Source organism: Colletotrichum orchidophilum (genome assembly GCF_001831195.1).
Source record: "Colletotrichum orchidophilum strain IMI 309357 chromosome Unknown Scaffold_175.1, whole genome shotgun sequence".
Lineage (NCBI taxonomy): Eukaryota > Fungi > Ascomycota > Sordariomycetes > Glomerellales > Glomerellaceae > Colletotrichum > Colletotrichum orchidophilum.
This window is the reverse complement of record NW_019173131.1, coordinates 37,952-64,754: the sequence shown is the minus strand read 5'-3', so window position 1 is coordinate 64,754 and position 26,803 is coordinate 37,952. Positions and strand designations below refer to the sequence as shown.

Below are 26,803 nucleotides of genomic sequence, written 5' to 3'. Positions count from 1 at the left end.
ACAGCCGCCGCGGTTGGATCCGGGTACGGCACATCTTGTTCGAAAGACGTTGATGCGAGTGCAGTTGGCAGTCCAAATCATACACCAATACGCGATGCTAGAACGGAGAGCGATGTCTCATATCGGGGCCCTCTTGGCCCAACCCCGAACTTCTCTTGATCTCATCGGCAACGGATGCCATCAGCTTCGATAAGCCCGACTGGACGTCCATATTCCGCCTCTCGGCCTGCTCGACCAACCACCATACGCGCTCATCCTGGGCGTCGAGGGACTTCCTGACGAGGGTGAGCAGCGTTTTCCTGTTTATCCAAAAAGTGGACTGTTCGGGCTGCTGGCCTTCAGCCGGCGCAGGAGCTTCACCAAATAGCTTGACGCATTTGTACGCGAGGTCCAACTCCCCAGCCACGGCGTACTCGTACACGACCCTCGCAAAAACTGTTCTGTCACCTTTCAAGGCCAACTCCGGGTTCTCCGCCACCAAAGCCTTGAGAGCTTCAGTGTCCTCGCACGCTTGTAGAACGTAACGGATGGTGACATGATTGGGGGTGGCCTCAGTGTACTTGTGCGCATTCTGGTAAATCTCCAATGCCTTTGCGTAGCCGTGTGTTTCCACGGCAGCCTCAATGATGACATTGAGCGCGGCAATGGGGACTTTGTAGTTGCGGACAAGTTCAGTCAGAGTCTTTAGAGCCGGGTCGATGCTCTCTGGTTCTTTCTTGATTCTCTGATAGATCGGACGGGTGCTGGCGTAAGGCGCGACGGAGATGGCCTTGAACATGATGCATAGGACCCGCAATGCGCTCGCAATGTCTCCGACACCGCCGTAGCATTCGAGCAGGGCCTCGTAATGGTGCGCAACAAGTTTTCCGCCTCTCTGTGTGACCAAATGAGCTGCCCCTGTGGCAAGTTGAAAGTCATGCTGTCTGGCCGCCGTGTTGATAATGTTGAGCAAAACGCCGTCCGAAAGCTGCTCTCTGTCCTTCTCCAGCATCCTGCCCCATATGTATCGCGTGCCCTCGTAGTGATATGCCTCGGCGCAACTGTCAAGCAGCATATACCACAAAGCAATGTCGGTCTCACTATCGGAAGAATGGACCTTGCTGTGCGCCAATTTAATCGCCTCATCTATGAAGCCGTGCTGAGCGAGCGTGAATATGAAGACGTCGTAGACCCATGAAGCGATGGGCACCTGCTTGTGGATGATGGTTTCCAGCGCGTCGAAAGCAAGCTCGATCTGTCCGTCGCGGAGTAGCCCGAGGGCAACGTGGCCCTGTCCCGAGGCATCGACTTCGGTCCATGACTGCTTCATGGCAGCAAGGATCTCGTTTCGAAGTAGGTAGTCGGGGTGTACCGCAAGGGCCTGCAATCATCAGTACCGACAACAATTCGAAATACCATGAGGGAACGCACAGCCAGCGCGGCATGAGAGATTGAAGGTGTTGTTGTAAACTGCAGTCGCTTCATCTCCGCGAATAGCTGTGCTAGAAACGCTGCCGATCCTTGAACATCGGCCGCAGCAACGATCAGGTCCTCGTAGAGGTTCGGACTCATCTCAATACCTCTAGCCCTCACCAAATATGTGATGATCGTTGCGACTTTCTTAAAGCTCCTGGGCTGGCCCCGAAGGACCTGCAGCGCATCGAGGATGGCAGGCAGCGGGGCTGCTCGGAGCTGCTCGTTTGGGTCGGGGAGGTTATCGTCCACAGGTTCGGGGTCTGACGTTTGTTGAGCTGCACTGGCTTGTACTGGTTCGTCGCTATCATGTAACTTCAAGTTCCCTTCTGCACGCACGGCAGAAGGGGCGGCGGTCGTGTGTCGTCGACATTGTGTGCGAACAGCGGGATGGCGGGCGAACGGGACGAGGTGCCTTCGCTGGCGCGTCGCAAGCGATTTCCCGGGGACAATCTGTGAATTGAGAAGCCTAGCGGCAGCTTGCGTGTCGACGGAGGGGCAGAGGCAGCGCCACAAGCCGTCGAAGACTACTCGAGACCCCGTCATGGAGCTGATAATGCGGCCGGGCACGGAGGAGCATCAAGATTCTGGAAAGCTGCAGCTGGCATTTTTCGGAGCTTCTCTCACCGAGATAATCCCGGTCCACAACCGATCACGTGACTCGTTTGATGATGCGCATTGCGGTAGATGGCGAGCACGTACAAGCATCACAGGCGTCATACGGAGCAGCATGACCTTTCATGGGTTTCTTTTCTTGATTTTAAAACGTAAAATGATTATGTCGGTTCGCATGTGTCCCAGGCGCGCGGCCAGATGCCGATAACGCTAATCCAATGGCCTTGCAACCTCGAACGATCCACATTCGTGTCCCTTTCTGTGCAAGACTTGTCTGATATGGAGGTCTGCAACCTTCAAAGTTTCGTGGGTTCTTCGGCATTGTGGAGGGCGACCGCTGGGAGCCGTGTAGCAGCCGTACTCGTCATGATCGTGTCCGGGATATCATCATTGCCCACCGCCACGGTTTCCTCTTCCTCTGCCCCCACGACCCTGACCTCTTCCACGTCCTCTGTCACCGCCGCGGCCGCCGTGGTCTCCTCTCGATCCACCTCTGCCACCACGGAAGCCTCCTTGCTGGTTTTGTTGGTTCTCCTTCACCACGTCAATGATGTCGTCGGGCACTCGTAGGTATTTAATCTTGGGGCGCGTCAGTATGTCGCTCATCTCTCGTTATCAAGTCATGAAGAAATCATACGTTGTTTCCTTTGACGTAAACTTCGGGGATCTTGACGAACTTGTCGCCTTCCTGTGTGCTCGTCAGTCGTCAGGCGCGGGGTTTGGGAGGGCGAGCCATCGGCGGGTAGCGCGTACCGGACTTGTTTGGACAACCTCCTTCAATGTGAGGTTCATCCACGTATCGCACATGACCAGGTGGCCATTAAGAGTTTCTCCGTTCTTGAGCTCGACGAGCATCGGGTGCCCTTGGGCGGCGTTCAAGAGACCGAGGGGTAACTGCGACAGCTGCGTTAGCGGGCGCGCCGAGAGTCCATCGTACAAAAAGTTTGCACTTTGTTCGCCAGATATTGCGTGTTCAGGAGAGCGCGTAGGGGCGTACCATTTTGTGATTGGGGCTCAGGAGCTTGCCGTGAGAGAAGAAGCTGAACTGGAGCTTGACGCGGACGGTTGACGATTATGCGACCATGGAGATTTAAGTGGATCCTTCTCGGTGACGACTCGGTGAGTAGCTCCCAGCGCAGGACCCGGCTGTTGGTTGGTTGCTGGTTGCTACCTTACCTAGGTAAGGTACCTATCTGGTGGCTGCACTGCGGCATGACGTAGGTAAATTCCAACAGGTTGAAGAAAGCAGTCGCTGAAGGGCAGCGTTATTGAAGCGCTACCCATGATTCTACAAAACATGACAATCGCTCCCTCAATTCGCGATCGAGCTTAGTTATTTACACCTATCACAGTGCTTAGTAGACAGGCTCTTCCCCATTCTGTCGCTGTCACTGCGAATAACCCTCCGTACGTATGCTTGAGAAATAAAACATAATTTCAGCTATTCAACTGGCTATTTCCATTGTAAAATGCCACAACACAAACGAAAATGCGGACTGAAATGGTTAGAAGGGGGGGAAGGAGGGCACATGGGCCGCGGGCCCACAAAGTGCAAAAGATTGACCAACGTGGGGCTCGAACCCACAACCCCCAGATATCTATTCTTCCGGACTAATGTGCAGAAGTAGTAGAAGTCTGATGCGCTACCATTGCGCCAGCCGGCCTGACCCGTTGATTGGACAAGTTGACGGCGGAAGCAAAATTTGTGTTTATCAATATCATTTTGATCCACAAATCTGAGGTTGACGTCTTTCTAGTCCTGTGAGAAGTCTGAGATGTCTTTGGCCACGCTTGAGACCGCCATCGAACACGACGTCGACAGTTTACCAGAGCATAGAGATGGATAAGAGTTTTCACTTCTTTGTCGTCAGTCCGAGCCAGGTAATCGTTATTGCTAAAGATGAAGCAGTGTCTTGCATAGCGTTGTCGCAAAAACGTTGCTCCTACGCTTAGTCGCACTAGCCGTGTTCAAGAAAAAAAGCAAATGATCGTGTAATACCTAGATAGCGGAAGCAATGCATTTGTTCTCCTCGCTACGATGGTTCATAGGTCAGGTCCCAAGTACCATCACAGAACCCAAAACGGCAAAACAGAGAGTTGCTCTCCGCTCAATAACATTTTCGTAACTTAATTTACTCTCTCTGCAACTCGGGCTGCAAATTTCCCAAGATGCCAAGGATACTGCAACTGAGCGGGTACTTGTGATAATATTCCGCAGCTGAAAGACTCGAACGAAGTAAAAGCAACCCAGCCTCGGAGTTGAGTTCCAGACTTCCTCGCCAGCAGCTGCGTGTCACACGAGTTTCTAACGAAGCCAAAAAAGTTGCGCACTGTGGGTAAGATTATGCCAAAGGCCTAGACAAATTAAAGTGACTCGGTTTCACTCTTTAGTAATACAATCGATTATACCACAGTTCTCATCGAACTGAACATGCTGGGTATTTTGTTAAGCGCAAGATTGTGGTTTCTCATATTTCAAACGACCCAAATTCTAAGGTTTGAACAGCGCATGCACCGGGTCAGGGATTTATATGTAGCCTTCCAACCTTATAACTGCCTTTCGACTGTTGTTTCTGTCTATTCATCGCGTGTCTTCAACGAGTTGGTCAATGTCCCGAGTCGCTCTTGACTGATACTGGTGGGACAAGAAACAGTAAAGTGAACAGCCTGATTAGAGTCACTATACGGTCCACCAAGTCAGGCCCGACGCGCCATGCCATTCTATGCTGGGTCGTCTTCGACTTAGGGCGTGGCCCCGGTATACTGCATCGAGCCTCGAACTGGAACCAGCCCCGAAAGAATAGTCAGGATCTCAGAGACCAGGTCGTGGTCGTGGTTCAATTAGGCTAGCGGACTGAAATGGCGAAATCGACAGACCCGATTGCGAATGCCATTTGACATTGTTAAAAATCCATTTCGATAACCTGGAGCCCACCCGGTTGGTCGACCGATGGGCAGGCGCCATCCGACGACCCACTAACGGTACCACCGAACTACCGGGACCCCATGGACTAGGTGATTTTGTTCTTAGCCATTGGGGAAAGGGGAAATTGAAGTGCTGGAGCGGACAACGGATTGCTGCGTCACAGTTGGTTGACGCACGGCATATAAAAGTTACTTTGTGGTATCTGTCGGCACACTCCTTGATCTACCCCAGGTCGGCTTGCGCTACACCTGCCTATCTGTAGTAGCTCTGTTTGAACTTACAAGAGTCCCGTCAGTGTTGACTTCAAGATACCATGGTGCCGGTTCCTAGCTTGTCAGCATTGGCGACTCTGGCACTCGGGGCTTCTGCCGTCGTCGCCCAAAATGTGCAGCAGCGTCAGCCGAACATCGTCTTCATCTTGACTGATGACCAGGACGAACAACTTGGTTCTCTTGACTACATGCCGTATGTCCAGAAGCATTTTGTAAAGGAGGGAACGTACTACCGCAAGCATTTTTGTACGATTGCAATCTGCTGTCCGTCTCGAGTCAGCTTGTTGACGGGCCAGGCGGCGCATAACACCAATGTCACATATGTTACTCCCCCTCACGGTAAGCCGACGATATTTACTGCCACGAAACTCGAAACTCTCTGACCACACACAAAGGCGGCTACCCAAAGTTCGTATCCCAAGGGTACAACGACAAGTACCTCCCCGTCTGGCTTCAGGATGCTGGGTACAACACGTACTACACCGGGAAGCTCTTCAACTCTCACTCCACCGAGAATTGGAACAATCCATTCCCCAAGGGCTGGACTGGCAGTGACTGTAAGCCAATAACCAAGGCCACCATTCCAGCCTTCCAGTGCTAACTCTGATGTAGTTCTTCTGGACCCCAACACGTATCTTTACTTGAATGCGACGTTTCAGAGAAATCAGAGCCCGCCCCAGACGTTCCCTGGCGAGTACAGCAACGATCTGGTTGCCGACCGAGCTCTGGGCTTCTTGGACGATGCTCTCAAATTCAATGGCAGCAAGCCTTTCTTCCTGGGCATTGCACCTATTGGTCCTCACAACAACGGACTTGGTGGCGAGACCAGTCCCGGTGCGACACCGCCGATCCCTGCGAAAAGGCACGAAAACCTCTTTTCAAACGTTACGGTTCCTCGTACCTATAATTTCAACCCTGATAAGGTAAATCCTTGCACAAATCCGGCTCATATTATCAGTCACTGATTCTAATCTCAGCCGAGCATGGCCAACTGGGGCCTCATCATCCCCCAGCTGAACACTGCCGAGATAGCATATGGTGACAACTACTACCGCCGCCGCCTTCAAACACTGCAGTCTGTTGACGAAATGGTTGATGCTGTTTTCAAACGTCTCGACCAGGCCGGTGTCCTCGACAACACCTACGTAATTTTCACGTCCGACAATGGTTTCCACATCGGACAGCATCGCCTCAAGCCAGGGAAGACTTGCGCCATCGAAGAAGACATCAATGTGCCCTTCCTGATTCGCGGCCCTGGTGTGCCAAAGGGCAAGACGGTGGACTTCGTCACGACCCACACCGATATTGCTCCCACCATTTTCTCGCTTGCTAACATCACCCTGCGTGACGACTTTGATGGTTCTCCCATTCCCTTTTCAGAGGGTGGAATTGAAAAAGCCCAGAATGACCCGAAGCATGACCACGTCAATGTTGAGTTTTGGGGAACTCAACGCGGGTATGATGCGTTCGGGGATGGTAAGTGGCTTATGCTCTCACTTCATCGTTTCTGAGTGATTCGGACACTTATTGCTTTCCTGAATAGTCTCTGCGAACAACACCTACAAGGCAATGCGTATTCTCGGCGATGGATATAGCTTGTTCTACTCTGTTTGGTGCAGCAACGAACGCGAGTTCTACGATATGAAGGTAAGCGCGACATGAAAACTTTTGAAGTTAGCGAGCCATCACTGACTTCCGCCATAGAAAGACCCAGGTCAGATGTCCAACCTCGCCAGAAGCGCCTCAGGTCAGCTCCTGAATCGTCCCCTGTCCGTGGTCCAAGACCGTCTCGATGCTCTTTTGTTGGTCCTCAAGAGTTGCAAAGCCGAAACTTGCAGACTTCCCTGGAAGCATATCCACCCAGAAGGTGGCGTTGAGAACCTCCGAGATGCACTTGATGCGAAGTTCGACGTTTTCTATGCTGGACAGCCCAAGATCTTCTTCTCGGACTGCAAAGACTTTTACGACATTGCTTCCGAGGGTGCCCAGGACACGCTGGTTTACTACGATCCGTGAGTTTGATTATGAAGTATCTACAAGCGAGGATGAACGCTAAACGAGAATGCAGTACAACATTTGGTGAGCAGTCAATGAGCAAGCCATTACCATTGGAAGAGCTATAAGTACATGTACTCTAGTCTCAATGCCTCCGCCGAATGCCACCGCGTTCAAGGACATCCATGCTGGTTGGTACAGATGAGTCAGACACACAAATGTTATGATGCATTTTGAGTTAGCTTGGGGGGTTGCACGACACGTCGATAACATGAGGAAGACGTTATTCCCGGGTCAAGAGCCCGGCCTCGGTCCGGTCTCTTGTTCTGACCGCCCAAGACACCTCGGTGTCTTGAAATATGGGGCCAATTCGTATACTCCCATTGGCTCTCCTACCCATTGCTTGAAATGCCGAAGTCGTCGACTTCTCGACAAAAGACCTAGCTGCTTCACAAACTTTCACTATTATTAATTGTGATCTGCCCCAGAGTCATTAGGGTCAAACGCTGTGTGTTTCTCCATTGACTGTCCTTCTTCAAAAGGAAGCCTGCTCCATGTCGCAAACCATGGCCTCCCAATTTCCGCTAGTATTAGAGCAGTTCACCAACCGCATTATCACTGCTCGCACCTAAGATCTCTCCTCACTTTTGATGACCACGAGATATCCGAAGCTCGCTGAAATGGATAGCGACAACTATGATTCTCAGTCGGGTGAAGACGGCGAGAAGATTCCTGAGCCTTCGGCATGGGCGCCAGTTGATCGAGATCCTTTCGAGGTCTCTTTCGATGGGATCGACGACCCCTTTTGTCCCCATAGTATGCCCTTGCTTCGCAAATGGATCATAGTCACAATCTTATGCAATGTGACGATTTGCGTGTAAGAAGGAACCCCGCGGAGTAAATCATCTTTGCAAAATGCAGCTACCTTGCTGACTTTGGGATCACATAGTACTTGCACTAGCTCAGCATACACATCCACGTACACTCAGATGAATGCCGAGTTTGGCACGTCGTCTCTAATATCCACCCTCGGACTATCGACATTTCTCTTGGGCATTGCTTTCGGACCACCCATGATCAGCCCCCTTAGCGAGTACTACGGGCGACGCCCCATCTACCTCGGTACATGGTCTCTGTTCATCCTTTCAACGATCCCATCTGCAGTCGCGAAGAACATTCAGACCCTTCTTGTCACCCGGTTCTTCAGTGGTGCCTTTGGTGGAACGTTTCTGTCAGTGTCGGGAGGAACTGTGGGCGACATCTTCCAACTGCATGAAATCCAAACGCCCATGTCTCTTGTGTCTCTGGTGCCTTTCATGGGACCTTGCGTGGGCCCCCTGATTGGCGGATTTATCAACTACAACGTCAACTGGCGATGGACATATTACATCATGATCATCTGGTCTTCTTTATTGATGGTCATCATTGTCTTCTTCACGCCCGAGACTTTCCACCCTATCATGTTGCACATGAAGGCAAAGCAAATTCGCCAGCAGACTGGAGACGATCGGTATCACGCACCAATGGAGAAAAAGAAGGACGCAGCTGTCCAGGCATCGAAGGCTTCCATTATAGCAACCTCAATGCTGCGGCCCTTGCAATTCAACTTCCTAGAGCCAATGTGCCTCTGCCTCAACGTCTACTCAGCCATTCTGCTAGCCATTTTATACTTGTTCTTCCTAGCATTTCCGCGTCTATTCCGAGCGCAGTACGGAATGAACCTATGGCAAGGCGGTCTCACCTTCCTTGGCATTATCGTCGGCATGTGTTTGGCTGCAGCAACATCACCCATTTGGTCCAACATCCGCACGCGACTTGTGGAGAAGCATGGTACCAGTGAGCCCGAGTTTCGACTACCCTCGGCCATGCTGGGTGGGATTTTGATACCAATTGGCTTGTTCTGGTTCGGCTGGACTATAAGTCCAGATATTCATTGGATCGTTCCCGTAATCGGCTCCGGAGTGTTCGGATGCGGGTAAGTCCAACTGCCCTTATGGAAACGCAGAGAGAAAGTCGAGGAATGTTCCTCCGAGATAGGCTTCTTCTTCTCAGTCGTTTTTGTCATGAAGACAGGATACGTCTTCTGCAGACTGCAAGCTAATTTGTCTAAACGTACAGGACAGTTCTAGCCTTCACTGGCATTTATACTTTTCTTGTACGATGGCGTGATGGTGCTCCATCTCATGAGTCACATGTACTGACAATTCTTTTAGATAGATGCATATGCAAAGTATTCTGCATCGGCGTTGGCGTCGAACGGCCTGACGAGGTGCCTGTTTTCCGGTTTGTCCGCTCCCTTATAGCCCTCGTGAGCCTTCCAGATCTCTGACACTGTACCATCACTCTAGCTGCGTTCCCACTATTCGGCGTGCAGATGTACGATAAGCTCGGTCATCAGTGGGCAACAAGTCTTCTTGCATTTCTTACAGTTGCAATGATGCCCTTCCCTTGGTTGTTCTTTAAATATGGCAAGAATCTTAGAGGGAAGAGTAAATTCGCGCTTCATGACAAAATTTAGAGTTACATGGAAACTCTTGGAATAGAGATTAGTCTAATCAGCCAAGGAAGGTTCCGCGAGCTTGACCACTTTGGCTTCGATGAGGCCACACTTGATCTTCCGGTAAACAGTGGATTTGCATGAGAAGTCTATTTATACAAGTACGTTCTTCTCAAACAGCCCCTCTATATACTTTTCCGTCTCCTCAATGTTACATACCGCGAGACCCCAGCCAACTGGACTTTGAGCAGCCGGAGCCACTGCCCCGACCCGGGAAGGTTCGGTCGCATTCTTCTCTCTTGCATCACAAAACGCTGGTAGAAGTATCATCGAATAATTGGCGGGGTACTTATTTCATCATCGAAATACAGCATGACAATATGCATGTGGTTTCCGTATCCCAGTTCAAGACTAGGTGATGGTTCGCCGGTGAACTCTTCCACCAAGATATAGCGGAGATATTTATAGCATCTGTTGAAAACGGAGTCTGAACAAGGACGATGTGCTCTCATCGACATTCAGATCTGGAATAAAACTAGCATAGTCTGAAGCATTAAACCGAAGACTGAATACACCTAGTCAAGTACTAAGGTCTTGAACACGATTTCTGTACACGGCCGAAAGCCTCATCGCCGCCAACCCACCTAATGCGACAATACTCTCTGCATTCTTCATCTCGAGGACATTGAAAATCACACCAACTTTCCGTCGCAGCCAATTTCGAAGTTCAACCGTGACTAAAGAGTCTGTTTGCAGTGGCCTTGTCAGGTCAACTTCTTCGTCCTGTCGCATCATAAAACCCCGTAACGCGGCACCAATCTCCTCGGCCAGGAAATATTTCACCTCGTCAGATTCTAACTTTGTAGGATCCACTGTGCAGCTCTGAAGGAAATCCTTTAGAGTGCTGTCTGACCTATGCTGATCGACCGGTCTATCCGAGGATGCAATATTTGCTAGAAATCCGGCGCGTGGGTCCTGATGCCAGCCGGTTCTGTTTACCGAAGACGAAGACCGCATTCCGATGGCAAGCTGACTAGGATTGAAGAATTCTTCTGGCGAAGAACCTAGACCCTCTGGGTGTATCCTGTTCTTTGCGTGGGATCTTCTCATCATCAACTCCATGGCATCGAGGAGATCCTGCTCGTGAAGACAATGTTGAGAGGTTGAACGAAGAGCTTCTAGGCGATTGGCCTCCCTCGCAAGAACGCCAATATCTTCCATGATGCCTATATCCAACACGGAACATGCGAGTCCCTGAGAGTGTCTGTATTGAACGAAGGCGTCGAGGAATGCGTTTCCGGCAGCGTAGTTTGCCTGGCCAATCTGCCCTCCCAGCCCGGAAAGAGAACTAAACAAGAAAAAGAAGTCGAGAGGCTCTCTCTGTCCTTGGAGGGCATGATGGAGGTTCCAGGTTCCTTCTACCTTTGGAGCGACCGTCATCTGCCATTGCTCAAAAGTCATGTCGGCGAAATGAACGTCCTGGAACCCAATGAGTATTCATTCAGCCACCGGGGAAAGATCGGAAATGCGGCATACCTGAAGGACCATCGCAGCGTGTAAGACACCGGCGATCGGAGTAGTTGCTGAGCCGACCATCCTCACCACATCGGCCATGTTGCTGACGCTCCCAGGAATGGCTTGGACGGCGCACCCAAGGAATTGAAGCTCACTGACATATGCTGGCTGACTGTTGGAAAAGGCTGCAGCAGATCTTGAGAAGAAAATCAAATGACGAGCCCCCTTTTCGACGAGAAATCTTGCCGTGGCTTGACCCAAGCCTCCCAAACCACCGACAATGACATAGGTTCTGTCCGAACGGAGAACTATGCTTTGTCGCAAGGGACGCGCTCTAAGGTCTTTACTGCTGTCAGGCATAGTAACGACGATTTGACCAATCTGTTCTTCATTTCGCAAATGCTTGAATGCCGAGAGTATGTCAGAAGCTGGAAAGGCTCTGATGGGCTGAGAGGGTTTGTTGAGTCCAAACTTGTGGAATAAGAATGCCTGCTCCAGAAGACTGCAAAGTCTTACGTTAGTAAGTCCAAGCGAAGAGCTTCCACAGCTACCGGACAAGAATTTACCGAGTACATTCCTCTGGCCGATGAACTCTCAGCTCTTTGAGGTCAATGTTGACGAAAGTTCGGTTGTTGCTACATTGATTCATCTTCAAGGTCTCCGGTGTCTGGCTACTATCTTGTCGGACTTGTATCATTGTTCCGAACGGCGTAAGACACTTCCAAGTCTCTTGGATTGTTTCAGAGTGCGCGCTGAAAACGATGTCTACACCCCGGCCACCCGTCTGTTGCAAGACTTCAGACACAAAAGAGGCCGCTTTGAAGCCGAGGATACGGTTGCTTGGAATGGAATACGATTTCTGGAGGTATCTCGCTTGTGTCGCGGTCTCGGCTGTGCAAAAGATCTACAGTAAAGTTCAGTCAGTTTTGGGACGAACAAGATTTCGAGTTTGCGCAATTCAGAGTAGAAGGATGGCGCTTACATCTGCGCCAACCATTCTTGCGACTTGAACAACAGCCAGTCCAAGAGCATCAGATGTCGAATGGATTAAAAGAGTCTGACAAGTCAGCAAGCGCTTGAGTAAATGAGCTAGCATGACGAGGCTGGCCTACCTGGTTCTTCCTGAGCCTGCCAAGTTCCATAAGCCCGTACAGAACGGTGCTGTATGAGTAGGGAAACGCAGTAGCCTCTTCAAAGGTCATTGCGCGTGGGATATCTGCACAAAGAGTTTCAGGTAACACGATTGAAGTAACCAAGGAGCCACTGAAGTTGAACGCGACACGGTCGCCCACTCGAAGACGACAAGCCTTTGGCCCAACACCTGTCACAACACCGCTTCCTTCGAGTCCGAAATCACTGGAGCCGCTGTTTTTGCTTGTTGAGTGACCTGATGAGACTTTCAAATCCTACAACTGATGATTAGTATTCCACGAGAGTAAATCTATTAGTCGACATACCTCTGCGTTGAGGCCGACAGCTTTCACTGATACTTGTACGTCATCATTGCTCAATCGGGTTGGCTCCAATTCTTCCCATGTCAATGACTGTAGCACTCCGGGTTTCTTCATCTTCAAACTCTTAGGTGCGCTCTCGTATGGCTCTCGCAGGTCGTCGGAGACTTTCACAGAGAGAAATCGACTGACTTGGATAGACCCCCCCGAGAAAACGTACTCAGAATCCGGCTTGGTAGTGTCACCACTTATGCGATCGCCGAGGGACTCAAAAATAGTGATCATGGCGTTCCACCCGCTGGCGTCGTAAGATACCAATTCAAGGGTGACCAAGTCAATCGACAACTCTCTCCGAATGCTGCGGGTGACACCTAGTGTCAGTGAGTACCTTGGGTCTTTGCAGTCTATCTGAGAGGCTCCGGTGACCCAAAGGAACTTCTCATCTTGCGCCGAAGACAACGACTTCTTAAGGTTCTCCCACTGTATCTCTTTCATGTCGTGGAGGAAAGGAGACTCAAGATCCAGAAGACACACAACAGCCTGTCCACAAGGTAGCTCTTGACCAAGAGAGAAGAATTGCAAGCAAATGCCGTGGGATTCTAACAATCTTGCTGCCTCAGCCACCAGATAATGACTTGGGTCTTGGCAGACGATACTGGCCTTGGTCATCTTTGGGAAGTCGAAAAGTGGTGTGGCGACAGTGACCCTACCATGCTCTCCTGTGAAGGCAAAGGTTGAGGCATTGTCGAAACCAGCGTTACTGAGCTGATCGAGCAGAAAATCTGGGTTACTCAGGGACCCAGAACCGAACTTGAAGTCAGTAGACAGCCCATATGTGAACCGGAGGACTCTGGACTCGGGGTTTGCATGTTGGAGAACCAAATAACCTCGCGGACTCAGTAGTCTTCGCATGTTTGCTATGGAAGCGTTTGAGAAAGAGGAGAGTGTGGGTTCGGAGATGATAAGATCGAAAGATTCTGCAAAGAAGCCTTGTGAAGCTGGATCTGTTTCAATCAACAATTGCTTGTAAGTAACAGCGGGGGCTGATACGAATCGCTTCTCTAAAGACTTTGACGGCTTTGGAGAAACACCGGTGTACACGTAACTTCCATATGAGCGATTATTCTTATCAGAAGACAAAAGTTTCGATAAGGAGTCGTCGCTTTCCCTGGCGCCTATGTGCAGGACTCTCATGCCTGGGGTCTTGTGCCCTAGAAGTCGAATGAAATCGGAGAAGTCCACATCAGATATGAGACTAGCAGACCCAGCAGAATGGCTGGGCTGTGTCAGTGGTTTGATCGCGTGTGGCAACCCAGAAAAGTAATCTGCGCCGTAGGTATGGACGCGGAAGATTGACACAGAGGCGTCCATAGCGGCAGTACGCTTGCAAGACTCGGTCAGTTTTCCGATTGCTTCGAGCCTTGTCTTGTGACTCATCGTTGCGATGTCGAAAGCGTTGATGACTTCTGTGTACTGCCCCGTCATAGCCTCTCGATACGAAGCATCAAGCCAACTCTTGTAGCCCACGAAGTGCGGTTGGGTCGCAGGGAGAAACTGAAGCTGAGTTCTCAGATCAACGATGCAGGCCAAGACCAGCTCGTTCAAAACGTTGAAACTCGGACCCATGTCGCGACGGCGGAATAGCTGAGTCGGCTTGATGAAGTTGATGTCTGGCATCCATTTCAAAATGGCACCGGCATGAGGATCGTCTTCTTCATTGCCAATCACTCCATCGAGGGGGCTGACCTGCAGGCCAGAAATCTCGATCACAACTCGCGCGTCGGACACTCCGACGATACTGCTGGTAGCAGTTACGTCGGTCCTGTTGTCGGCACTAGCCATGACTTGAATCTGTCCCGTTGATCGAGCGACGTACACCTTTTGGATGTATGTAGGCACTACCAGTTCCTTGAAGTTTCTCTCCAGACCGCGGCATGCAGATATCATTGCCACATGCATGCTTGTGTCAAGAGTTACTGGATGCAGAGAATAGATCGAGTTGGTGTAAGTCGTGAACTTGCCATCCAGAGTTGCAATGGCCTTGGCTTCGGTGACGTGGGAACTGATGTTGGAAATACCACAAAAGCTGGGGCCGTATTTCAGGCCGTGTCTCTTCCAAGTGCCGTAGAATGAAGTTGCTGAAGCTTTACGTGGTAGAACGGCCATCTCGGGGACGCAATGCTTCTGATCGGAGCCAATTTTGCACTGACCGCAAATATGTTTGACCCAGACTTCACTCCCTTCTGTGAGTGAAGAAATCGAGAAGTCGTATGAGACATTCGCACTTGTGCTATTTGACCTCGCCGGGTTGAGCACCGTCACAATCTCTAACGGCTTGTCATCAAGAACCAATGCCGACTTCAAAGATACATCTTCCATTGTAAAGTCCACAGAGCCGTTGAGCTGCCTTAGGGCTTCTCCAACCATGGCAATAAAACCAGAGGCAGGAAATATCATACTGTCCCGGATAATGTGGTCTTGTAGCCATGGGACATCTTCGACGCGGAGAATACACCTCCAAGCGGGGCAGGCATCGGAGGTCTCTTCGACACGAGAACCGAGAAGTTCATGCTGATCGAATTTTCTGAATCGCCAACTGCGAGAAAGCCTGCTCTCTTTCCAGTACTCCTTATCGTAATGCCAAGGATATGTCGGAAGGTCCGTCAGGAACCGACCCGGCGGATTGACTGCAGCAACATCAATCTGAGCGTTGGCCAGCCAGAGTTCTCCCGCAGTCTTGAGAACAGCTGCAAGTGCATCCTGGTTCCGCACCAGCGTCGATATGTACTGGACCGGCATGTTTTTGAAGTGGGAGATTTGACGGATAGGTCCGGCAAGGGCTGAATGCGGGCCAATTTCGACGAAAACTGGAGATTTGAAATCATCCAGGACGCTTTGTACCGCTTTGTTGAACAGAACGGGCGAGATGACGTTACGAACCCAATAAGTATGACACATATCTGTGTTCTTCTCCCCTGTTACAGAGGAGTAAAATGGAATTAGGGGCTCCTTGTTTTGAAGGAGTCCCTCCAAACGGGATGTGAAGTCGGCGGCGGCAGTCTTCATGTGATCTGATGAAGCAGTTAGATAGACGATGCAAAAATGGGACTATGCTTTTGTGAACTCACGAGAGTGATATCCGCACTCAACGCGGAGCCTTCGAGCGAGCACATCCGGGTTTTTGGAGCAAACATCCTGAAGAATCGTGTTTAGGACATCGCTTTCACCTGACAGAGTGACATTGGATGGAGAGTTGTCACATCCGATGATGACGCCCGGACGAAGAAATCGCTCAATTTGCTCTCTACCGAGACCGACTGCTGCCATACTGCCGTTGTGTGCAGCTTTGATGAGACGAGTGATCTGACCACGGTGATAGGCGATCAGGATAGCCTCGTCAGCTGTGATCGCTCCAGTCGCATACGCAGCAGCGGTCTCGCCCGAAGAATGCCCCACTACCGCAGTTGGTGCGACGCCCCATGAGCGAAGCATGTCAACGAGCGCAACTTGAATCGCGACCAAGCACGGCTGTGAAAACTCTGCTTCGTGGAGACGGCTCTTTTCTTTCGGAGCGGAAAGTAGCTCTGAGGAGAGACGGTCAGCGTATTGTCAGCAAGTTCCATGCGTAAGACAAACCTCGTAGCGTCCACGGTGGAGGATCAGGAAGACCTGCCACAACTTTGTCCATGGCATCTATCCTGTCTCGGAACAGACCCTCTTGCTCTAGAAGTTCTTTGCCCATTTGAGCCCACTGGGCTCCTTGACCAGTGAAGACCCAGATCATGTCTGGCGATACTGTCCTTGATTTCACAGTAGAAGACATCTGAAAGGGGCTACTGCCATCGGTCACGCAGAAAGCGCGATATGGGTGAGTCTCTCGATGCGCAGCCAAGGAATATGCGACATTTCCCAAGCTTTCAGGTTTACAACCTACGTAACCTTCAATCTTCCGGCTCAAAGCGTTTACTGACTCGAGATGTTTGGCAGAGAGTGGCAATAGTCGATGTCTTGAAACGCTGGGTTTCGATTCTAAGCCGTTTGCAAGGGTGCGTGGAGGTAGGCCAAAGCAAGAGGTAGACTCTAGCAAAACCTTGGGGAATCGAGTTGTCAGCGCAACGTATTTTGCTAGCACTTTCGGTTGGTATACGCACATGAGCATTGGAGCCACCGATCCCGAAGCTATTGATTGAAACTTTCTCATCTCTGTCAGTTGGCCAAGGTGTGGGCTCAGTAGGGACTTTGAGCCTGGCACTCTTCCACGGAACTTGATTCAGAGAGGTGGTTAGTAACCGTCTCTAGTGCTAGATTGAATGTTGCAAATACTTACTTCGAGGATTAGGAGTCTTGAAGTTGATATTTGGTGGGATGGTAGAGTTCTCCAGGGCCAAAACCATTTTTATGACGCTGGACAACCCGGAAGCCCCTTCGCCATGTCCAATATTTGGCTTGACCTGAGAGGCTCTGTAAGTAATTTGCACCGAAGCTCGATTGAATCTGACTACGTACTGATCCGATGTAAATACCATGATTGCCCCAGATGTTGGCCACTGCGCTGACTTCCAACGGATCTCCGACCTGGCCATGAAGAAATTCTGTAAGTGAACTGCCTATATTCTCAGAAACTAACATTTTGAGACTCACAAAAGTGCCAGTGCCGTGGCATTCAACCATCGCAGTCTTCGACAGGTCTGTGATCCCAGCCAACTTGTGTCCCCTTCTCATGAGCCTTTCATGGACCTCAGGGTTCGGTGTCGTCAGTCCTGGGGTTCTGCCGTTTCCGGCAGTGCAGGTAGATCGGATTACTGCCCGGATAGGATCGCCATCGCGTACTGCATCTGATATCTTCTTGATGTAAATGGCAGAGACACCTTCACCGCGGGCGAACCCATCGGCATCTGCATCAAAGCTTTTGCAGGATGCTGAAGGAGAAAGTACACCGTTTTGCTGCATGACACCAGTGTCTCTCGCGTTGAGAATGAGGTTGACGCCCCCAACGAGGGCAGACGAACAGTCTCCGCTGTGCAGGTCTTGGCATGCCTGATGCAGTGCAACAAGAGACGCAGAGCATGCAGTCCGTACAACTACGCTGTAACTTTTGTCAGAAGACATGGAGAAGAAGTTCTTGATTGAAAACTTACCTCGGTCCCGTAAGATCAAACTCATAGGATGCCCGGTTGGCAATGATGTAGTCTCCATACACATCAGGGCGGACCTGTTGTAGGCTTTGACTGTCACGGGACTCAAGCTGGCTCCAGTCTTCACCCATAGTCCCGACGTAGACTCCAACATCGCTTCCTCTCCACCTCGTCGACCCCGAGTTCTCGAAAGCTTCATAGGCGACTTCGAGGAGTAGCCGTTGCCGGGGGTCCATGAGTTCAGCCTCCTGTTTCGTGAATGACCAAAAGCTGGGATCCACGTGTGCCAAATTCAAGTCATCGAGGAAGTAGCCAAACTCGCTAGGCACGTGAGCGGCTTTCCCAGGACCATACCACGTATCGACGTTGTAACGGCTCTTTGGGACTCGGCAACGGCCACTCCTCCCGTTAACGAGAAGGTCCCAGTAATCTGTGGCGTTGTAGACACGTCCTGGGAGTCTCATGCCCATGCCTATGATGGCGATAGGCTCATAGGGGCATACTTCGTGATGGTGCTCATTGCAGATGCCGTTCACTGTGGCTTCAGTGCTATTGTTCATGGTGTCTCATTGATGTCTACTCTTTGGGGTATATCAAAGCAGTCCACTCTCCAGAGTTAGTGCGTCTTTCTGGCAAAACAGGCTCGTGGCTTGGTTATATGCGGGTTTTAACGACAAGTCTGTGATGTAGAGCTAAACGAGTTTCCCAGAGCGTTACCGAAATAAGAGACATTGCTTACCCCAAGACTAAGAATTCCAAGAATGAATCAGCCTTCGCCATTCCAATAGCGTCAATCTAGGCATGCAAACAGCTGGCGGCTAAGTCATGGCACCTTGATTACATTGGCTCTTTTCCTTAGCCCTTTAGAGTCATCTTATCGACTCCGTACGTAAGGGAAACATGCGAGGTCCGCTGTGCCCCTGTATTCAATGATGTCTTGAACGTGATTTGGTCGGCAGAGGTACGGCACAGCAGGAACATGAAGTTGAACGACGATCCAACCGCATTAAGCTCACAACCCGATGGCTTTCCATATCTTAGGTCAGACGGGGTTGAAGTGTGCTTGGATTCCGCAAAATTCCCTCAAGCTGAGCTGTGAAGTCTGCTTCCTCGTTGGTTGCTGAGTCCACAATATGCACAGTGCAGTCTTGTTGGTGGTTAGTGTCAAAAATGCGCCAACCCACCATTTTCTTGCGGGATGTACCCCTATGACATTTGTTCTGAAATGGAAGGAATGAGTGGTCCTGTCAAGCTGCAGAACAACATCGGTAGGATGCACAGGATCGAGAGTTGTACGGCGCAGCGTCTTGGTGGTTGTCATCCCCCACACACACCCCTTTGTGACCTGCATGTTGGCGAGGGCGGATCCGACTCCCCAAGGCCGCATACCGAAAGGGCTACACGATATGAACAAATGGGTTGCTGCACAATAGCACTCTCAGCCAAGAGGGTTGTGAACAAAGAAAGAAAATGGAAACAACTCCGAGTATCGCCGGCGCTTGGTTGTCTTCGCTTCTATTTTCCAGCGAATTATTCATATAAAATCAATGACTAGGACACTCAGTGAAGCCTGACAATGTGATACACTTTCTTCTTCAGAAGATGCCTTCTCCTATCTCCTAGCAGAAAATCGACTTTTACGCTCCAATCACTAGAAACGTCATCACTCGCGGCAAGGGCTGTTGACGAAGTGATTCGATGATCACCCGCGGCTACTCCCTCCTCGAAGTTACAGCGCAGCTGAAGGCCTCTACACCGAAACTACGGTTCGTCAACAAGAGCACAACACCGCATGACATACCCCATTCTAATTCTCTAATTCTTCCAGACTTTCAAGCTTTATTCCACAATATCAGGGACTGATGGAATTTTACGCCCCGGACCCAGTGCAGCTCCATGCACGCTTACGGCCGAACGGTCTGGCCTGCATCGACCTTGCGACCAACCGCAGGTGGACATATGCGGAACTCAACGCCGACATCCAACGCGCAACCGCGGTCCTATCCAAGCAAGGGGTCCAGATCGGTGACAGAGTGGCGACCATATCGGCCAACAGCGTCCATCAGATCATTCTGCAGCAAGCCCTGATGAGGCTGGGCGCGATCCATGTCCCGCTGAACTGGCGCCTCGCCCGGCCCGAACTAGCGAAGCTGTTGGCCGACTGCACCCCAGCCATCCTCTTCACAGATCACAACGACCCACCAGAGCTGCCTCTCGGCTGTCGCCACATTGAGTTTTCGACGCTCTGCGCGAGCGTGGACGCTGCGGAGCCTGGGCCTCGCTTGGATGCGAGACCGCTGCACGAGACATGCATCATTCTCTACACGTCTGGAACCTCTGGGGTGCCCAAGGGGGTTATGCTGACCGGCCAGACTATCTTGTCGACGACCTTCAACTTTAGCATCTTGACAGAAGTCGATACGGGCAGCGTCTTCTTGTGTGACGGGCCCATGTTCCACTTCATGGGTCTCATCGCTCAGATATGGCCGTCACTGATGCGAGGTGGCACATTCATCGTCTCCCCCAAGTTCCACTCCGAAGCAACAAACGCCCGGCTGGGCGATGCCGAATTACACATTACTCATTACTTTTGTGTGCCCCAGATGGCCGAGGCTCTAGCCGGAGCACCAAACTTTGACCCATCGACGTGGTCAGCCTTGAAGGCGCTCTTCACCGGTGGAGCACCCAATCCTCCAGCTAGGATCAAGTGGTGGCTGAGTCGCGGTGTTCGAATGGTGGACGGTTATGGATCAACCGAAGTAGGCACTTGCTCTGGCATGCCGCTTTCACCAGAGCTCATTGGCAGCAAGGCCGGCTCTGTGGGCCTTCCGGGCCCGTTGACGGCGGTCCGAGTTGTGGACGGACGTGACCAGGACGTTGCCGTCGGTGAGCCTGGTGAGATCTTGGTCTCGGGTCCGGGCGTCACTCCGGGTTACTGGAACAGACTAGACGATGACATGACTGCGTTCACTGAAGATGGCTGGTTTCGGACGGGTGATATTGGGCGAGTCGACGAGGATGGATATGTTTCCCTCATTGACAGGCGAAAGAACATGTTCATATCCGGAGGGGAGAATGTGTATCCTGCCGAAGTTGAGGCTGCGCTGGTTGAACATCCCGGTGTGCTGGACGTTGCAGTTCTGGGGGTTCCCGATCAGCTCTGGGGCGAAGCCGGGCGTGCTTATGTTATTGCAGCGCCAAATTTTCAGCTGAGTCACGGAGATTTGGTCAGCCACTGCCAGTCACTGATTGCTCGATTCAAGATCCCGAGAGAGACTGTCTTTGTCAGTAGCTTTCCTCGCACGGGATCCGGAAAGGTTCAGAAACATCTTTTGACAGAGGACTCTGTAGCAAGACTTTAAAACAGACTTGAAAGTCACTGGAAGCCTAGGGGGGCTGAAAATGATAGGGATTTAACAGCGGATAGATCATATATGCAAGTGAGTGAGTGCCTAACAAAAACTGACGCATCATTCAGAGTCAAGACCTTGAGCTAAGAAGCAAAAGGAATGCGTCGAGGGGGAATCGAACCCCCGGCTCCCCGACGCTGCTGGATGGCAACGGAGAATTTTACCACTAAACCATCGACGCTGAAGATGAACTCAAGTGGAGTTGTTCGTTCGCCTCGTGAGAGGGTCTAGGTTGTGTTGGTTTCTTTCTGAGCATTCCCAACCTCGAGAGTGCCTCGCGACTTTGATGATGCAAACCAGGAAGGCAGAAAGTGCAAAGTCAAAAAGTAAAAAAGCTAGGTTTCTTTCCGATAATCGGTCTCACATCATCCGGATGACGGGAACTAGATTGCGGGGGCACTACCGCTGTCGTCCCATGTCTGGTTCGGCACGCGGACGGCTATCTCGTGAAAGGTACTGACAGGGATTCCAGACCCGTCTTACGGCGCAGGACGCACCCTGCACAACTCAGGCGCGTCGACTAGACATCAGCTTGCTACATTGAGCAGCAAAGTCCGTGTCAGCCAATCGCTGAACTAACTCGAGCCAATGAGACTATCCTCGTTCAGCCTACATGCGGTCACTCTAAGACAAGCGCTTATGATGTTGACAGCATCGCTACCTCACCACACAACCGCTAAAAGACCCCCTATGGAATTTCTGGCGCCTAGTCACAATTCGGAGCCTTCGCCGAGGACGCCACAGATAACCCGTCCTGTCGTGATTGTCTGCAGCAAGTCAGTTGGACATTCTTCCAAGCTCGTATTTCCATTTTAGGTGGTCGTACACCCCTTTTCCAACATTCGCAGTCTTTGGTGCCAGCATCTTCATCCTTCAAGAATGCCCGGCAGTGGAGCAATCTGGGGCTCGGCCACCGATATCGCCATCCGGACGACGACCTTGGCGTTGGTCGTCAGTGTCTCACTCTCCTTCTAATGACTTTTTCATCATCCACTTGGCAATACCGCCCCCAATCCCAGGCATCCCTTACAAACAAAGATGGTCATGGATGCCTCCTGGGCACCTCGCCCCCCTGAGCACCTACTGACTCTTCAGCGGCGAGGCGTTCAGCTGGTTCTCTCGGGAATCGGTCATTCTCAAGTCACCGATTGTGCAGATTTTCCTCCTGACATTTTCCCTCATGAGACCCCATCGTGATTCTGGTCGACCTACCAGAGATTGAGGGAATTGCCATGAGGAAACTGGGTGAGATTGACAGGGCGTCCCTCGTCCATGACATATTTGGCTTCATCATGCCGAACGCGACTTCCACTATAAAGATAAATGACAAGCTGAAATCTCAGCGACGGCTGTGGGGCGTTGTTTCATCATCGCAGTTCCTTCACGAGGTCGCGGCCCCCAGATTCCATGAGTCAATATCGCGACTTGTCGAGTTGTGGAGGCTCAGGTTCAAGGAGAACAACCAGCAAGCATTCAGAGCTACAGGTGACCTCAAGTCTACCGCTGTAGACGCCATTGGTGCAATTTCGTTGGGCATAGACCTTCGCATGCTCCAAAGAGAGATGCAAAGGGCCAACCCTCAAGCTCGATTACTGAGCAAAAGTCTTGAATTGTGCAGGGAGGGTCCGTTATTGGTTCACTCAAATGGAAATCCTGCTTCAATGCCCCAGCTGGGTCACGACGGGCGCCAGCGTCTGTTTCTCGAAATGGCTTATACGCCGTCTCCCATTCTTTCGACGTCCCTACCTTAAGTTGCCGTCGTAGACATTTTTGACTCCGAGATCAACGCTATAATCCGTTGCATCCAAACTCAAGAGGTGAATTATCCGAGATGTGACTTACAGGAAGTCCTGTAAAGAAAGTCGACGCTTTGCAGCAATCCCTCAAATCAAGACGAGACAAGAAACGAACTATTTCAATTCCTTGTCTTTGGCCATGAGACAACGAGCGCAGGAGTCGGCTGAGCGTTGAAGCATTTGGCCAACAACCAGGCTGTGAAAGCACGCCTGAGAAGCACCCTCCTTGATGCCTTTCAAGGGGCTGAGAAGCCCCGGCTCCCGAAAGTTTCCGACATCGCTTCAGCAGATGTGCCCTATCTGGACGCATTCATTGCTGAAGTCCTCCGTTTCTCTGACACTGGCCCTGTGGCTTTTAGAGAAGCCGTCACCGAGTGCCAGATCCTAGGGTTCAACGCCTCGGCCGGAATTATCCTTCTCCTTGTCACAGGTGGACCTTCTCACATCATCTACATGAATACTGTAAGGAGTATGCTAACAGGATAAAAGGCAAACGCCGGAATGCCGACTTTTCACCGCTGGATCAGTATGTGCCGGAAACATGGGCGCGCTCCGATGGCACATTCAATGCCATTTTTGGTCCGTCTTTGCCGTTTTCTACCGGTGCGAGAGGTTGCTTCGGAAGAGAATTGCTTTGGTGGAAATGAGAGTCATGATAAGCATGCTGTTCCGTCGCTTTGATCACCCAGAGCTTAACAGTCATTTGAGTACCTGTAAGTCGACAGATGCAAAGATCAGACGGTCTACCCAGTGCCATCTATGTCCGACCAACACAGGTCGTCGGTCGCTTGAGAGTAGATAGGTTCTCCAGGAATAAGCATACAACGGGCCGCGATGCCTCATTATTCGGCTCTCGGTTTGGGAGATTACATAATGGAGGCTCTGATGGGATCGATGTGGAATCAGGCATGGAGTTGAATCGGTTCTTCGGGTATCAGGAGAAATTGCTGCTCGATGAGGCAAACGCGGACGAATAGCGTTGAGTTTCGATAATCAAATGATTATGTTCCAAACCATTTTTCTTTTAAGATTCTCCCCTGTTTTTCTGATTATCCCTAGGTACATTATCTATTGTCCGGTAGGATTGCTAGGAAAGCCCGTGTGAGAGTGTATAAGAAGATCAACATCAAAGGTGTTGTCTAGATAGTCGGCCCAGAACGTGTCGTAAAACATCTGATCAGTTGCCTGATGAAAGTTCTCATGTCCCGATAGTGCTTCGGGTTGAGATGCACTGATGCCTGCGGATTCTGCACCTTGTTCACTGCCGCGAAAGGAATTAAACATGGTCGGGTTGCCTTCTTCACCCACGTCGTGCGGGGCAAAAGTTCGGTAGTTTGGATCATGCTTTGGTTCCTGTTAGTACTTGCTCACCACAACCAGCCGTAGTGTTGCCGAGAGTACTCACGATACTAGATGTCACGTTGACTATGGACCCTTGGCCAGTGAGTCTCCTCATCAGACTGACAAAGGATTTTGAGATCCACAACCTGACAGGCCAGGACTTTGACAGTTGGCTCAAAGCCAGTAGGCATTGCCGAGATTTGTTCTCGGCGAGTTGCCGACGGATCGGGTCTTTACGACAGATGACAATGGTGTGAATTGATAAGGCGCCAAATAGAGTCGGGACACTACTTAGTTGCGATTAGAACTCTGAAGTAGAAACTTTGGTCCGTCAGTTCTTACAGATGTATCTGTGCAGATCGGATGGTCTCGGCGGCGAGTTGGTCTTCTGCATTGCGAGTGATTGCGTCCGCGGCCATGCGAGCTTGCATGTCTCTTCCTGCCTCCGCCGGTGTAAGGTTATCGATAGCCTTCGGTCGAAACAAAAGGATGTGGCAATATCTATGAAGCGTCAATGGATGAGCATGAGGTCAGGTTTGATTGGCGGGTTGTTTACTGATAGGTAAATTGGAGCATGCTGGCCCAGAATGGGGCACCGAGAGACCCATCGAGTGGCGCCGAACGCAGATGCTCCGGCAGACTCGAGTTCCAACGTAGGAGCTCATTCTTCAGCGACTTTGATTCATACTTCTCTATCATGGCGCGACGTGGGCTGAACTCGGAAACGATGATATCACCCACTAAGGATGTAAGTCAGTATCAGACCGGGTTGAAAGAAGGCAGTCTAAGCCAAGTAGAGAATATGTACTCACATATTGTAGTCAGCCTTGCCATCTCGATGACATATGATACATGGTACTCGTGTTGAGCGGGTATGAGTCTCTCATCACCATTTTTGTCAAACTCAAAGTCCTCCTCCGTCAGAGGCTCTATATCGCAATCCTCGTCACGGATTCGACACGGCCTACCGAATGCCGCAGAGGTGTGTCTATCGCGGGTCTAGCAGAATTCGATGGTCAACATCCAGTCAAACAACACCATTATATTGACTGACTTACGTATATCGCCCACCAAATCCTCTTCCTCAAAGACCGCATTCTTGGGCTCAAGGCCGAATTTGACATCCTAAACAACGTGAGCATCCAGTACGAATAACGTGAGAGGCTGAAAGCCAGATGAAACGCACGACCTATGCATGCCAAGGGACTGAGCCATAGTTGCGGAACAGTTGACCCAGTAACAATTGTCCTTCTGATCTTCGGGGCCGGCCCACCAGAACCCGAGAAGCAGCAATACAGCCACAAGATTCATGTGGTCACTCTCATATTCCGCATCGTACAGCGCCTTGGCGCGGAGGTAATGTGTTCTTCTCGCAGTAGCTCGATCACTGAAGCCAGCTTCTTCAATGAGACTGTCACTACAGACCGTGAAACCTAGCAGGAAAATAGTTTGCAAGACCAACGGTGACGCTTGGCCTTGGCGATGATGTCGTGAGAAATTCTCTCTGTCAAATACGGGGTACGCTGGGTGCATGATCTCGAAGAAAGGGCGGATGAGCTGATCCGCAATGTGCGGAGCCGGCATCGTGAGAGCCTCTTGTAGAGAGATTGTCTCTATGACCTTGGGCACATGATTGTAGGCCGACTGGTCCGCGATGCAAGCTGGGATAGGATAATGGACTTTGACTGGCTCCGTTGAGCCATCTTTTGGCCTATGGACCACCTCAACGATATAAGACAAACTGAAGTTGTCCCCTGTGTGATGTTGTCTTGGATTTGTCTGTGTGCGGCTTGGACGGGGTTGGTTGTTGCTACATGTACTGATCCCATCAGAAGTGACGGGGCTGTTAGTGAAGCCATCGTCTTCGATGAAGACTTCTGTTGAGGCTTCTGTCTCTTGCTCGGCCAAGGCATGTCCATCAATTTCAGGATGTGCTCGTGAAGGTTGAGTCCGGTGTTGATCTCGCTGCAGGTTGCGCTTTTTCCGGACATATCTGACGCGCTATGAGCTTCATCGGGAGAGGTGATTCTAACCTCGACGGCAAAGACTTACTTGCCCCTCCTGGATTCTACCAGTTCGCAAGGGATTTCACGCGTCCGACATTGCCAGCAGGGATGTGCGTCTGCTGCATCACATTTGACCCGTCTGGATCTGCACGCCTTGCAGGCCACGCGAGCGCGGTCACCTCCAGGCTTGACAGCGCTCGTTGACAATGAGCTCCCACTCATCGTCCCGTATGAACCGTTCGGTCAAGTGGCACGCATCGCCTTCTCAAATCGTAAGTCGGCGAGGTCATTCAATGTCAGTGTTTATTTCACAAGCAGCGCGAGCTTGAAGACGTAAGAAGCCGAGGTGACTAGATTTTAGTGCGGAAATGTGGGGAAGCTAAAGTCACAAA

The 26,803-nt window shown here is 51.0% G+C and overlaps 7 protein-coding genes across 7 annotated transcripts; 3 read left to right on the top strand and 4 right to left on the bottom strand.

The window, feature by feature from the left end:
• Positions 1 to 97: 97 nt before the first annotated feature.
• On the bottom strand, positions 98 to 1,998 carry CORC01_13049 (pentatricopeptide repeat domain-containing protein; the record flags this gene model as incomplete). Its single annotated transcript, XM_022624667.1, has 2 exons — positions 98 to 1,360; positions 1,411 to 1,998. The coding sequence occupies 2 exons, from the start codon at positions 1,996 to 1,998 to the stop codon at positions 98 to 100; spliced, it is 1,851 nt and encodes a 616-aa protein (XP_022468831.1).
• Positions 1,999 to 2,454: 456 nt separating this feature from the next.
• Positions 2,455 to 2,922, bottom strand: CORC01_13048 (small nuclear ribonucleoprotein; the record flags this gene model as incomplete). The annotated part of the gene is made up of 3 exons (XM_022624666.1): positions 2,455 to 2,646; positions 2,705 to 2,755; positions 2,821 to 2,922. 3 exons carry the CDS (start codon positions 2,920 to 2,922, stop codon positions 2,455 to 2,457), a joined length of 345 nt encoding a protein of 114 aa, XP_022468830.1.
• A 2,384-nt stretch (positions 2,923 to 5,306) lies between these two features.
• On the top strand, positions 5,307 to 7,281 carry CORC01_13047 (sulfatase; the record flags this gene model as incomplete). Its single annotated transcript, XM_022624665.1, has 6 exons — positions 5,307 to 5,604; positions 5,661 to 5,822; positions 5,878 to 6,188; positions 6,243 to 6,741; positions 6,809 to 6,912; positions 6,970 to 7,281. 6 exons carry the CDS (start codon positions 5,307 to 5,309, stop codon positions 7,279 to 7,281), a joined length of 1,686 nt encoding a protein of 561 aa, XP_022468829.1.
• A 629-nt stretch (positions 7,282 to 7,910) lies between these two features.
• Positions 7,911 to 9,901, top strand: CORC01_13046 (uncharacterized protein; the record flags this gene model as incomplete). Its single annotated transcript, XM_022624664.1, has 5 exons — positions 7,911 to 8,137; positions 8,210 to 9,235; positions 9,379 to 9,415; positions 9,474 to 9,543; positions 9,804 to 9,901. 5 exons carry the CDS (start codon positions 7,911 to 7,913, stop codon positions 9,899 to 9,901), a joined length of 1,458 nt encoding a protein of 485 aa, XP_022468828.1.
• Positions 9,902 to 10,336: 435 nt separating this feature from the next.
• On the bottom strand, positions 10,337 to 18,418 carry CORC01_13045 (beta-ketoacyl synthase domain-containing protein; the record flags this gene model as incomplete). The annotated part of the gene is made up of 12 exons (XM_022624663.1): positions 10,337 to 11,236; positions 11,294 to 11,774; positions 11,839 to 12,176; positions 12,255 to 12,329; positions 12,385 to 12,678; positions 12,730 to 15,794; positions 15,852 to 16,307; positions 16,360 to 16,518; positions 17,051 to 17,174; positions 17,230 to 17,298; positions 17,365 to 17,809; positions 17,862 to 18,418. The coding sequence occupies 12 exons, from the start codon at positions 18,416 to 18,418 to the stop codon at positions 10,337 to 10,339; spliced, it is 6,963 nt and encodes a 2,320-aa protein (XP_022468827.1).
• A 1,138-nt stretch (positions 18,419 to 19,556) lies between these two features.
• CORC01_13044 (AMP-binding enzyme) lies at positions 19,557 to 21,220 on the top strand (the record flags this gene model as incomplete). The annotated part of the gene is made up of 2 exons (XM_022624662.1): positions 19,557 to 19,624; positions 19,687 to 21,220. 2 exons carry the CDS (start codon positions 19,557 to 19,559, stop codon positions 21,218 to 21,220), a joined length of 1,602 nt encoding a protein of 533 aa, XP_022468826.1.
• A 2,912-nt stretch (positions 21,221 to 24,132) lies between these two features.
• CORC01_13043 (uncharacterized protein) lies at positions 24,133 to 26,406 on the bottom strand (the record flags this gene model as incomplete). Its single annotated transcript, XM_022624661.1, has 7 exons — positions 24,133 to 24,408; positions 24,470 to 24,692; positions 24,748 to 24,906; positions 24,962 to 25,145; positions 25,218 to 25,404; positions 25,464 to 25,530; positions 25,592 to 26,406. Coding segments are annotated over 7 exons (1,911 nt in total), but the record flags the coding sequence as incomplete, so codon positions are not given.
• Between the last annotated feature and the right edge of the window lie 397 nt (positions 26,407 to 26,803).